This window comes from Armigeres subalbatus, chromosome 1 (assembly GCF_024139115.2).
Source record: "Armigeres subalbatus isolate Guangzhou_Male chromosome 1, GZ_Asu_2, whole genome shotgun sequence".
In the NCBI taxonomy this organism is placed as follows: domain Eukaryota; kingdom Metazoa; phylum Arthropoda; class Insecta; order Diptera; family Culicidae; genus Armigeres; species Armigeres subalbatus.
This window is the reverse complement of record NC_085139.1, coordinates 60,328,450-60,342,545: the sequence shown is the minus strand read 5'-3', so window position 1 is coordinate 60,342,545 and position 14,096 is coordinate 60,328,450. Positions and strand designations below refer to the sequence as shown.

Genomic DNA, 14,096 nt, shown 5'->3' with positions numbered 1-14,096 from the left:
CCTTGAGTTGGCCGAAGCTTTAAAAGCTGCTTGGCTATCCGAGCAGAAGTATTTTGCTTGGCCCATAATGTTTCGCTGTAATGCACTTCACACATAACGGCAAAATTTTTTTTTCGCTTGAAGCACAGTACAGTGTTTACCCAGTGAGTGAGACTATTATAATCTCAGATCACGCGAATAGACACCTGCACCTGCCCCACCTTCGAGGAGTGTAACAAACAATGCTGTCCGACCTACCTCTCTTCAGATTGCCAGTTTCCACGCATTCCGCGACGTGAATTGCAATCTAATGTGACCGATCGAAAAGCTTTTCTCACTGTACATGCTTCGGAGTTTTTTTCAATTCAAGGCCAATAATGATGCCGGCCACGTCCTCACAGTCAATTTGGATAAGGGAATGACAATTAGTTCGACACTCATTGCTACAAGAGACCGAGGAATCCTCTGATTCTCCATGAGCGCACTGGAAAGGAATAGTGTGTTAGTTGGTAAGGAAATATATTGAAAATCGCCTTGGTAAGCGACTAATTATTTCATTCGCACGACGCCCTAAACGGAAAAGCAACGTATTTTTCCGAAGACTGATTCGATATCTTAACTACTTCACGACGACTAAAACACGCACTGCTCAACGCTTGCTCGATGGCTACTCTCTTACTGGAGAAGATTTTTGCAAAAAAGCCATCAGAATCCGAGTACCAACCTCCACCGCGGTTAGCTTCTTTTTGCAAGTTGAATATCTTCCGGATGGTTGATTTGCCCAATCGTCACATGATGTGCTTTATAGTTGTATATCCACAGTATCCACCGATTTGTCTGCAGCTGTTTTCCTCTGGCACCAGAACAAACATCACTGATGGCGGTTTATGTCATATCCCAACCTAGTCGAAAGTATAAGTTTTGCGCAATACATTTTTGCTAGTGAGCAAAGCTTACACTTTTACCTTATACTTATACCTTAAATAAGTTAAAGAATAGAATTAACAAAAATGGAATGTGGAATTCAAACGTTTTGCTTTTGGAAATTTTATCAAATTTGCCGTGTTTAGATAAACGAGTTTCCCGTGGAATTTAGATTCAATTTAGAACAAATTTCCATTGGTAAACATTAATTCGAAAAAACGAGTTTCTGTTGGAAATTCAAACGACTTTCAAACACATTTCTGTTAGAAATTCAAATGCATTTCCTCTGGAAATTCAAACATATTTCCGTTGGAAATACGAAAGAATTTTCGTTGGAAATGCAAACACACACATTCGAAATTAAAACCCATTCCCGATGGAAATTCGAACAGATTTGCGTTGATGGTAGATAGGACGGAAGTAAACCTAAGAGTGGGTTGATTAATGTCATGGAAGATACACTCCTTAGCTTAAACATTTGATAAAAAATTAAATGAGATGTCGGAAAAAATTCCACCATCTCAAATCAATCACCCGTTTGTTGCTTCCGCTCCATCAATAAGCGAGCACGGCTTATCAAACAACTGCAGTATCGAACAATGGTTTCCCATACTGGAGGATCCCGGTTTAATCCTGTCCTGCGGCAGCAGTTGTTGACAGTCAGTGCTGCTACCCTGATAAGAGCTTACCTACTTACGTGCTGTATGGCGTAAAATTATATAATTTTTGCATCGATACACCTGTTCCAAAATCGACTTTACTGGTTTTGATAATTTGGAACACGTTGACCTTGATTGAACTAATCCCCGAATTATTTCAAGGCATTCGTCAACAAGCTTCTGCAGTGGATACAACTCACGTGAACTAACGATAGTCGCGATAACAACACACGCGTTGACCACCAACATTGGAATCGAAGATGAGTTAACATTGACAATGTCGGATTTGATAAAAAAAAAATTCCAACGATGTTTGAAGGTGCTCTTATCAGCAATCGAACATATTTTTTTTCGCGTCATATCTAGCTCGTTTGTAATGCGTTCGATGTTTTTTTAATTATTGTGCAATAACCATTTATTGCGTGCTTCAAATCAGCTGATCGTTGCGCTATTTAACCAATTCCGTTATAATGAATGAAGTACAATGTTCACAACGGACCTACAGATGAAATTCATTTTGTTTACGTTTTTGACCACGCGTTTCCATCGTCAAGCAAAGTGCCGAGAGGGAATTTTCTGTTTTCATGGTCGGCGTTTGCGTTGTCAACCAAACGCTGGCTGACTGCGACACCCAAAGTACTACGCGTCGTATGTTTATGCGCGAGAAATAGTGTGCCATAATATTCCGTCCGTCGCAGCTGGCCACCGGCCAAGAATAGCTGGGAAGACGGACGCGCTGCTCATTAATCATCGTTCGCACGATGGTCCCCCCCGAGTGGCGACGACCTTAAGCATTAAGGTGCTTTTCTGCGCCTCTAATGAGATTTCCACCAGTTGCTACACGATTGGAAGAATGCGATATCGGTCTTGAAACGGGAGCTCACTATGGCCCATCATCATCATCCACCTATCCATCAGACACCGTCCGTTTCGATGCAAATCACCCCGAAGTAGGCTTGGTTCCACAAGGCATCACATTTGCGTCAACCCATTTAATGAGACCATTAATTTTGAAGGACACGCGGAAAATCGCATTTCCATTACGTAATTGATTCAAAGTAATTTCTGAACCGTTTTCCGACCAGCTGGTTCCTCGGCCGAGGATGCTATCAGCGAAGAGGGGCCAGGCTTATTTGGATAATTGGAAATTCCCTTCCGCGGGCATCAGCCACCGTCCGAAGACCGTCGCCAGATTATGTAAGTCCCGAAAAGATGCACTGCGCATGTTCCATCCTGTGTGTGTGTGTGCGCGGTGGCCGTCTCCATAGGGTTATGAACACGGGTTGTACGTGCTCGGAGGACGTCTTAGGAGTGCTGTGCTCTCGCTCACGCGATTTTTACCGCTCGTGAGTTCCCGTTCCCCCCAAACTGAGGGGATGAAGCGCGTGCGAGAGAAGTTGGCAACAACAGAAAAACGTGCAAACGTGCTCGTCCTCGGTTCCCATCACCGCCATGTCACGTCCAGTGATGCGGTGGTGCCTTCGAACGTCTCCATACTCGCACTTTATTAGAATGTTGCAGGTCGTCCGACCGACCCACGGCGACAGCGTCGGGAAATCGATATCCGTTGGCTCCATCGTTTACCGTCTAGCTGCAATGCATTTGCACGACTAATTGAAGCGCATTTTCCGTCGAATCGAATCTCGTCCTTCTGTTAAACCCAGCATCCTCGCAACCTCCTCCCGGTAAGGGAACTTGAATTTCGAGCATGGCAATCGAATCATCTGTCACAGTGGTTCCATTACAACAATCTGTTATCCATTGCTTCTGGCGAAACTCAAGTTTCCTTCCCAAACCCTAGCTCGTAAGCATTGCTGTGAATAGTCCTTATTAGAAAACCCGCTAATCATGATGATTTTTCGTTCTTTTATTTTTATTTCCATGCGTTTGTGACCACTCCCACATTATGTGTCATTTGATTGTGCGTTTGCGTTTATTTTTGCATTCCATCCTGCATTTTGCATCATCAACCGTTCGCCTGTTATCATCGCCATCGTAATTGCCGCTGCCGCTGCTGTTGCTGTTACATTGAATGCGCTCGCGCCACCATTTGCCCGTGTGTTTGTATTTGTGTGTGCGTGTATGCTCCGTTTTGGGCCCCAGACCGGCAGGACGGACTCGTACCGAGTCGCCACGGTGGCACCGCTGAAGGATGACAACCGAACCGCCGATGGTCAATACAAGGTAGTACACTCCGCCGATTTTGATGTGCGCGCACTCTGTTTTCCAGTTAAGCTGGTGGAGGTTTTTTTTTTGCTAATCATTCGGTACTAACTGCTTCATTTGTTTTCTTGGAATGGGTACTAATCATTGTTAATAAGTCTAACGTTTATTCCGTCGAATGTAATTTCACAAAAATTGAAATCATTTTCAGGAACTATCTTATTTGGGAGGCTCAATATTGCAAGTTCACAACGTGGTCTAAGTTGTGTTGTCTTGAGAAGTTCAGTTGGAATCCATTTTACTATTTGATATTTAGGTAGAACGTGCATCAGAATTTTCATTATGGTCCGCCAACAACTTTTCTTTTCTTCAGGATTCGAACAGAGTATAGTTCGGGGTTTGATCAGGAAGCTGTTCAGATTTCAACCAGATTCGATCACAATCTTCTTCAAAATTCGCCTTAATTTTATTCAAAATTCGACCAGAATTATGTTCAGAATTAGACAAAATTCTGTTCAGAGTTCAAACAGCCTCATTCTCCTTCAGCATTCAATCACAATCTTGTTCAGGTTTTGACCAGTTTCATGTTCAGCATTCGACCAGGATGTTCAGAATTGGACCAGAATCCTTTTCATGATTCGATCAGAATCCTGTCCAGGCATCGACCGGAATCCTGTCCACGATTGGACCAGAACCCTGTTGAGGATTCGATCAGAGTCCTGTTCAAATTTCGATCAGAATCCTATTTAGGATTTGACCAGCATCCTATTTACAATTCGACAAGAATCCTGTTCAGGATTTAACCAGAATCCTGAACATGATGCTGGTCGATTCCTGAACAGAATTCTGGTCGAATCCTGAACATGATTCTGGTCGAACCCTAAACAGGATTCTGGTCGAATCCTGAACAGGATACTTGTCGAATCCTGAACAGGATTCTGGTCGAATGCTGAACAGGATTCTGGGCGAACCCTGAACAGGATTCTGGTCGAACCTTGAACAAGATTCAGGTCGAATCCTGAACAAGATTCTGGTCGAAATCTGAACAGGATGCTAGTCGAATCCTGAACAAGATTCTTGTCAAATCCTGAACAGGAATCTTGTCGAATCCTGAACAGGATTCTGGTCGAATCCTGAACAGGATTCTGGTCGAATCCTGAACAGGATTCTGGTCGAATCCTGAACAGGATTCTGGTCGACTCCTGAACAGGATTCTGGTCGAATCCTGAACAGGATACTTGTCGAATCCTGAACAGGATTCTGGTCGAATGCTGAACAGGATTCTGGGCGAAATCTGAACAGGATGCTAGTCGAATCCTGAACAAGATTCTTGTCAAATCCTGAACAAGATTCTTGTCAAATCCTGAACAGGATTCTGGTCGAACCCTGAAAGGGATTCTGGTCGAACATTGAACAAGATTCAGATCGAATCCTGAACAAGATTCTGGTCGAAATCTGAACAGGATGCTAGTCGAATCCTGAACAAGATTCTTGTCAAATCCTGAACAGGAATCTTGTCAAATCCTGAACAGGATTCTGGTCGAATCCTGAACAGGATTCTGGTCGAATCCTGAACAGGATTCTGGTCGAATCCTGAACAGGAATCTGGTCAAATCCTGAACAGGATTCTGGTTGAATCCTGAACAGAATTCTTGTCGAATCCTGAACCGGATTCTGGTCGAATCCTAAATAGGATCCTGGTCGAATCCTGAACAGGATTCAGGTCGAATCCTGAACAGGGTTCAGGTCGAATCCTGTACAGGATTCTGGTCGAATCCTGAACAAGATTCTGGTCGAAATCTGAACAGGATGCTAGTCGAATCCTGAACAAAATTCTTGTCAAATCCTGAACAAGATTCTTGTCAAATCCTAAACAGGAATCTTGTCGAATCCTGAACAGGATTCTGATCGAATCCTGAACAGAATTCTGGTCGAATCCTGAACAAAATTCTTGTCGAATCCTAAACAGGATTCTGGTCGAATGCTGAACAGGATTCTGAACGAACGCTGAACAGGATTCTGGTCGAATCCTGAACAAGATTCTGGTCGAAATATGAACAGGATTCTGGTCGAATCCTGAACAGGATTCTGGTCGAATCCTGAACAGGATTCTGGTCGAATCCTGAACAGGATTCTGGTCGAATCCTGAACAGGATTCTGGTCGAATCCTGAACAGGATTCTGGTCGAATCCTGAACAGGATTCTGGTCGAACCCTAAACAGGATTCTGGTCGAATCCTAAACAGGATTCTGGTCGAATCCTAAATAGGATTCTTTTCGAATTCTGAACAGGACTTTTGTCGAATCCTGAACAGGATTCTGGTCGAATCCTGAACAGGATTCTGGTCGAATCCTGAACAGGATTCTGGTCGAATCCTGAACAGGATTCTGGTCGAATCCTGAACAGGGTTCTGGTCGAATCCTGAACAGGATTCTGGTCGAATCCTGAACAGGATTCTGGTCGAATCCTGAACAGGATTCTGGTCGAATCCTGAACAGGATTCTGGTCGAATCCTGAACAGGATTCTGGTCGAATCCTGAACAGGATTCTGGTCGAATCCTGAACAGGATTCTGGTCGAATCCTGAACAGGATTCTGGTCGAATCCTGAACAGGATTCTGGTCGAATCCTGAACAGGATTCTGGTCGAATCCTTAACAGGATTCTGGTCGAATCCTGAACAGGATTCTGGTCGAATCCTGAACAGGATTCTGGTCGAATCCTGAACAGGATTCTGGTCGAATCCTGAACGGGATTCTGGTCGAATCCAGAACAGGATTCTGGTCGAATCCTGAACAGGATTCTGGTTGAATCCTGAACCGGATTCTGCTCGAATCCTGAACAGGTTTCTGGTCGAATCCTGAACAGGTTTCTGGTCGAATCCTGAACAGGATTCTGGTCGAATCCTGAACAGGATTCTGGTCGAATCCTGAACAGGATTCTGGTCGAATCCTGAACAGAATTCTGGTCGAATCCTGAACAGGATTCGGGTCGAATCCTGATCATGATTCTGGTCGAATCCTGAACAGGATTCTTGTCGAATCCTGAATAGGATTCTGGTCGAATCCTGAATAGGATTCTGGTCGAATCCTGAACAGGATTCTGGTCGAATCCTGAACAAGATTCTGGTCGAATCCTGAACAGGATTCTGGTCGAATACTGAACAGGATTCTGGTCGAATCCTGAACAGGACTCTGGTCGAATCCTGATCAGGATTCTGGTCGAATCCTAAACAGGATTCTGGTCGAATCCTGAACAGGATTCTTGTCGAATCCTGAACCGGATTCTGCTCGAATCCTGAACAGGATTCTGGTCGAATCCTGAACAGGTTTCTGGTCGAATCCTGAACATGATTCTGGTCGAATCCTGAACAGGATTCTGGTCGAATCCTGAACAGGATTCTGGTCGAATCCTGAACAGGATTCGGGTCGAATCCTGAACAGAATTCGGGTCGAATCCTGAACAGGATTCGGGTCGAATCCTGATCATGATTCTGGTCGAATCCTGAACAGGATTCTTGTCGAATCCTGAATAGGATTCTGGTCGAATCCTGAACAAGATTCTGGTCGAATCCTGAACAGGATTCTGGTCGAATACTGAACAGGATTCTGGTCGAATCCTGAACAGGACTCTGGTCGAATCCTGATCAGGATTCTGGTCGAATCCTAAACAGGATTCTGGTCGAATCCTGAACAGGATTCTTGTCGAATCCTGAACCGGATTCTTGTCGAATCCTGAACCGGATTCTGGTCGAATCCTGAACAGGATTCTGGTCGACTCCTGAACAGGATTCTGGGCGAACCCTGAACAGGATCCTGGTCGAACCCTGAACAGGATTCTGGTCGAACCTTGAACAGGATTCAGGTCGAATCCTGAACAGGATTCTGGTCGAATCCTGAACAGGATTCTGGTCGAATCCCGAACTGGATTCTGGTCGAATCCTGAACAGGATTCTGGTCGAATCCTGAACAGGACTCTGGTTAAATCCTGAACAGGATTCTGGTAGAATCCTGAACAGGATTCTGGTAGAATCCTGAACAGGATTCTGATAGAATCCTGAACAGGATTCTGATAGAATCCTGAACAGGATTCTGATAGAATCCTGAACAGGATTCTGATAGAATCCTGAACAGGATTCTGATAGAATCCTGAACAGGATTCTGATAGAATCCTGAACAGGATTCTGATAGAATCCTGAACAGGATTCTGATAGAATCCTGAACAGGATTCTGATAGAATCCTGAACAGGATTCTGGTCTAATCCTGAACAGGATTCTGGTCGAATCCTGAACAGGATTCTGGTCAAACCCTAAACAGGATTCTGGTCGAATCCTGAACAGGATTCTGGTTGAATCCTGAACAGGATTCTGGTCGAATCCTAAACAGGATTCTGGTCGAATCCTAAACAGGATTCTGGTCGAATCCTGATCATGATTCTGGTCGAATCCTGAACAGGATTCTTGTCGAATTCTGAATAGGATTCTGGTCGAATCCTGAACAGGATTCTGGTCGAATCCTGAACAGGATTCTGGTCGAATCCTGAACAAGATTCTGGTCGAATCCTGAACAGGATTCTGGTTGAATACTGAACAGGATTCTGGTCGAATCCTGAACAGGACTCTGGTCGAATCCTGATCAGGATTCTGGTCGAATCCTAAACAGGATTCTTGTCGAATCCTGAACAGGATTCTTGTCGAATCCTGAACCGGATTCTTGTCGAATCCTGAACCGGATTCTGGTCGAATCCTGAACAGGATTCTGGTCGACTCCTGAACAGGATTCTGGGCGAACCCTGAACAGGATCCTGGTCGAACCCTGAACAGGATTCTGGTCGAACCTTGAACAGGATTCAGGTCGAATCCTGAACAGGATTCTGGTCAAATCCTGAACAGGATTCTGGTCGAATCCTGAACAGGATTTTGGTCGAATCCTGAACAGGATTCTGGTCGAATCCTGAACAGGATTCTGGTCGAATCCTGAACAGGATTCTGGTCGAATCCTGAACAGGATTCTGGTCGAATCCTGAACAGGATTCTGGTCAAATCCTGAACAGGATTCTGGTCAAATCCTGAACAGGATTCTGGTCGAATCCTGAACAGGATTCTGGTCGAATCCTGAACAGGATTCTGGTCGAATCCTGAACAGGATTCTGGTCGAATCCTGAACAGGATTCTGGTCGAATCCTGAACAGAATTCTGGTCGAATCCTGAACAGGATTCTGGTCGAATCCTGAACAGGATTCTGGTCGAATACTAAACAGGATTCTGGTCGAATCCTGAACATGATTCTAGTAGAACCCTAGACAGGATTCTGGTTGCATCCTGAACAGGATTCTGGTCGCATCCTGAACAGGATTCTAGTCGAATCCTAAACAGGATTCTGGTCGAATCCTGAACAGGATTCTGGTCGAATCCTGAACAGGATTCTGATCGAATCCTGAACAGGATTCTGGTCGAATCCTGAACAGGATTCTGGTCGAACCTTGAACAGGATTCTGGTCAAACCCTAAACAGGATTCTGGTCGAATCCTGAACAGGATTCTGGTCGAATCCTGAACAGGATTCTGATCGAATCCTAAACAGGATTCTTGTCGAATCCTGAATATGATACTGATTGAATCCTGAACAGAATTCTGGTCGAATCCTGAACAGGATTCTGGTCGAATCCTAAACAAGATTCTGGACGACCAGAATTCCTTACAGGATTCGACCATAATTTTGGTCATGATTCGATAAGAATCGTGTTCAGGATTCGAACAGAGTTCTGTTCGGGATTCGACCAGAATCCTGTTCAGGATACGATCAGAATTTTTTTTATGATTCGGCCAGAATCTCGTTCAGCATTCGACTATATTCCGATTGAGGATCTGACGAGATTCCGTTTCAGAACTCGACCAAAATCCTGTTCAGGATTTGACCAGAATACAAATTAGGCTTCCGTTCAAAATCTCGCTAAGGATTTGACAAAAATTTTAGACATGATTCAATCAGAATCCTGATCCTGATAAATGGCTCCTTCCTGCAATCGTCGTGGAAGGTATGGTGTTGCATTGTTCGATCCAATCGCATAAAGATGTAATCGCGTGAGAAGTTCCGGAAACTCAATTTTACCGGTAACGAGGTTTTTTTTTTGCCTTGAAGACAGCTTGTGATCTATCCCAAGTAGTTTGCAACGGTTCCCATATGCGGGATGATGAGTATGGTATGGTATGTGCCAACATTGCAACGCTTTACCAATCGTTCTGTCTGGAAGAAATTTTAATCTATAACTGCTTCAATGCTGCACTCGTCAATGTAGAACAAAAGTAACAAAACATTACTCTAAAACTGATTATTGATGATTCATAACAACGGCATTCGAATGAGTTCCTCCGAGGGGGGAGAAGTTAACCGCAAATTCTCCGCGTTTCAGTTGAATCCATATAGTTGACTAATTATTATCATCACCCCTCTACCGGATCCTTCGCTGTTTCTTCAATAGCCTACCGTTGTGCAGTCTCAAGTGCAGCATGTAAAGCACGGATAAACAGACGTAGCTCGCACAGTTGCTCTACTGCCATCTGCAACAGAAGTTGTAGGCAATTTAAATCAAATTTGTTGATCAATTTTAAGTTGATGATTTTTTTTACCAGTGTTACGTCTGCTTGTTTGTGGGATCGCAAGCCGCGAAGTAGACAGCCACTTCGCTCGTAAAATCCCCATTCGTGCCTTCGCGCTTCATCAGTCTTTGTTTACCACAGGCTGAAACCGTTCAAAACACGACTTTTATTTTATTAGGTTTTATATTCTAAGTTACAGCTGATACCGTCATTAATAACATTTAACCCTCAAACCGCACGAAACTTTCGAGCGGCTCGATGGGGGAGAAGATCCTTGAAAGCCGCACACAGCGGCTATAATCGTTCCAACCGAGCACAAAGTTTTATGTAGGGCACGTTTTGATTGGTAAACAAATAACAAGTGGAGGTAGGCACTTGTCCGCCATCACGGCGTTACATATTACGACACACCGTCGTCGTTTCAATGGCATGTGATCAATTTCGCGACACTTTCGTCGGTTTCCTGCAAGACGGCACCCTATATTAATCCAAGTAGATTGCATGCGATTTCAATTAGTTTGATAAGGCTCTAACGGTACACAATCGTAACTGGACGGGTAAGGAATGTAGAGGAATAAATAATCTGCTTACTATCTGGGGTACTAAACTAACATTGTAGAACGAAAACGACGTTGTCTATAAATTACTTAACGCATTGATTCAAATTCCAAAAAGCGTAACGCATACGTTGCTCGTCTTTTTTCACAAGCGTTACAACATTATGTTCAATGATTCTATGTTGTGTGGGATATAACTTGACATTAATTTTAAACCGTTGACAAAACAAGTAACAGTAAATAATACACCAAATAACACACTTATACACTTAATCACTGAGAGTGAGCGATCCAATCAGAAAACCAGGAGCAGATCGAACGAAATCCGTACCGCACTGTTGACCGAATTCCGGATTAGAGCACGCGAAAGCTCTTCAACCCATTGCGAAGCGGTCTTTCACAAGACGCTGTGACACGAGTCTCTGAACGATGACCAAAGTAGGCAACTACTTCAGTTATATCGTGCAGTAAATTAAAAAAATAATCCCTGATTCAATTGTGCGACTGGTCTTGCCACATTTAATATTTGCTCAAGGCATCGTAATATCTCCGGTAGTCAGTCCTGGCTTCTTAACGTTCAGCTCCCATTTGATTTGTTTGAAATGAAACTGGACGACGTAAAATTGCAATTGAGGAAACTCTTTCAGAAAAGTTCGCCAGTTCCTCGTTGAATTTGCGAATGTCACTGCTTCGTGCCAAAAAGTTCACTCAAACGAAAAAATCCAATTAGCGAAATCCTATTATAAAGTAATTCGCGAAGGCAACGAAGATATCTTATCTCTAAGTGCTCTCACTCGTAGAGCTCAAGTCTAAGTGGCAATGTATGTAGTACATGGACAAGCTGCATGGAGTGGCTATTTCCCTGCACAAAGTACAGCTTTCCAGTTACATCCCAACGGGCATTAGTAGTCTGCAGTAGGATTTCGTTCGATCCGGATCCAAGATCAACATTCGTGCTCCAATAAATCGCACAATTCGTACTTCTCATTTTTCGAATCAACTCACCATCGAAAGCATGTGTTCAGCAGTGGACTTGTACTAATTAGAAATATTTTCCCCCATTTGTTCTCGTATCTCCACCACAGTCAAGACGCAAAATGCCACCAAAGAAGAAAGGAGATAATTTAGATGATCTAAAACAGGAGTTGGACATCGATTATCACAAAATCACACCGGAAGAACTGTACCAGCGATTACAGACACATCCAGAAAATGTGAGTTTTCATGTCGAGTAGTGTGGCGCCCAACATACAACACGTGGCGTCCAAATGCGTTCTTATTCTGACTATTTCCGTTCGATCACATTCTTCCCGCAGGGTCTCAGCCACGCGAAGGCGAAGGAGAACCTAGAACGAGATGGACCAAACGCACTTACCCCACCTAAACAGACGCCCGAATGGGTCAAGTTCTGTAAGAATCTCTTCGGTGGCTTCGCTCTGTTGCTGTGGATCGGTGCTATCCTCTGTTTCATTGCCTACTCGATCCAGGCCAGTACCGTTGAGGAACCGGCCGACGATAACCTGTACCTCGGCATTGTGCTGGCCGCCGTCGTGATAGTTACCGGTATTTTCTCGTATTATCAGGTGAGTGTGTCCTCCGGGGATATGGGAGGTCTTCCGAAAGAAAAACTTGACATTTTTGTCCATTTCGACGTTAGATCCGATAGAAAAACTAATTCATCTCATTTCCCCAAAATCCAGGAATCGAAAAGTTCGAAGATTATGGAATCGTTCAAGAACATGGTACCCCAGTTTGCCACCGTGCTGCGTGAGGGCGAAAAGCTGACCCTGCGTGCTGAAGACCTGGTAATCGGTGACGTCGTTGAGGTCAAGTTTGGCGATAGGATACCGGCCGATATTCGCATCATCGAAGCCCGAAACTTCAAGGTAAGTGATCGAAAAATAACAAGATATTCCGAGGAGGAAAACGACAAACGGCTCTGCTCCGGTTGGCCGGGTCCTGACTAGTTGGTATCAACAATAATTAAATATAATTCCTTTGAATTGAGCATTAATTCAATTCAAACTGCAAACAAGCGCTGACAGCGACGGCGACAATGACGGCGGCGATCGCTGATATGTGGAACACAAAGCAATTGAGTCGCAAACGAGGTGAGGGCGCTCGCTGTGATTCAATCGAGTCTCCGTACCGTCATCATCGGCCGTCGGTTCGATTGCACAATGTCTGGAGGAAATTGACGTGTCAAGGTTCCTTGCGCGCAAACCTTCCCCTATTCCACGGTCGGTAACTTGTTTGTCGACCGTTTGGTGCGTACCTCGGTGTAGGTTCGGTACTTCAAACTAATGCACTGCAGCTTGTGTGCGACCATTATTCGAAAGGCAAAGTAGAAAGAACGCATCATACTTTATTCCTAGATGAGTCGATTTATCAACAATTATGTCGCAAAACGATCTTTACTTTTGTCTCGCTATTCCCGAACTGTGAGGTTCAGATGATCGGAAAATTACTTCTGTAGATCAACGATAATGTTATCAGTGAAATTGTAATGCCATTGAACTATTTCTAATTTTCATATTCAGGTTTGTGAGACTATGTATGAAAGATTGTCAAAATAGAAACGCGATAAAAAATTAAAAATATTTGCATTCAACTCCACTAACAATAACCTTAGTGTTGATTCGATAGATCGCGATGTTGATTGTCGACTTCGATGGAATACAAATGGCGTATTAGTGTAGCTATCAGTTTTTTAAGTCTTTCAATCCATCTGAAAAAAAAAACAACGATATAAAGGGGAACAAATATAACTTAGAAACAGATGTAGAAGAACCTAAACATGCTCTATTTCAGCGGTTGTCTTTCTTGAGTGGCACCCCTTCAGGCTTCTGCATCTCTGGAGGTACCCCCTTAGTTTGTTTTTGCTTTGGAAGAAGCTTCACTCATATAGAGAACCAAATCGACTCAGTGACAGTGAGTTTATCCTTTCCTCCCTTTTTCACTCACATAAATTTTACTTATTTTCACTCAATAAACATATTCTTTCTGTAAATGAGTTGAAAAACTGTTAAACAAAACGGGAGGAAACGAAACTTCTTAGTCAATGAGTAGATTCAGATTTCCGGGCAAAGCCAACTTAACTTGAACTAAATCTAACTTTATTATTCACATGGCTTCTATCCACAAAAAGTTAACTGAATTTCTAAATATGAAGCATTTTCATTTGCCCCAAAAAATTTCATCCTTTATACATAGTACCA

General features: G+C 43.6%; 1 protein-coding gene across 12 annotated transcripts in view; it reads left to right on the top strand.

The window, feature by feature from the left end:
* Window positions 1–14,096, top strand: part of LOC134226083 (sodium/potassium-transporting ATPase subunit alpha) — a 209,110-nt gene that overhangs the window by 157,049 nt on the left and 37,965 nt on the right. For 9 of the 12 annotated variants that reach the window (XR_009983398.1, XM_062706641.1, XM_062706632.1 and 6 more), the window contains 4 exons: window positions 3,666–3,746; window positions 11,964–12,092; window positions 12,195–12,461; window positions 12,579–12,764. Coding sequence is in view for 11 of the 12 variants with exons in the window: in XM_062706641.1 (XP_062562625.1) it covers window positions 3,666–3,746; window positions 11,964–12,092; window positions 12,195–12,461; window positions 12,579–12,764 (663 nt within the window). In the remaining variant the exon portion in view is untranslated. The remainder of the gene's footprint in view (window positions 1–3,665; window positions 3,747–11,963; window positions 12,093–12,194; window positions 12,462–12,578; window positions 12,765–14,096) is intronic. The other 3 variants (XM_062706709.1, XM_062706693.1, XM_062706700.1) reach the window with 1 other exon arrangement.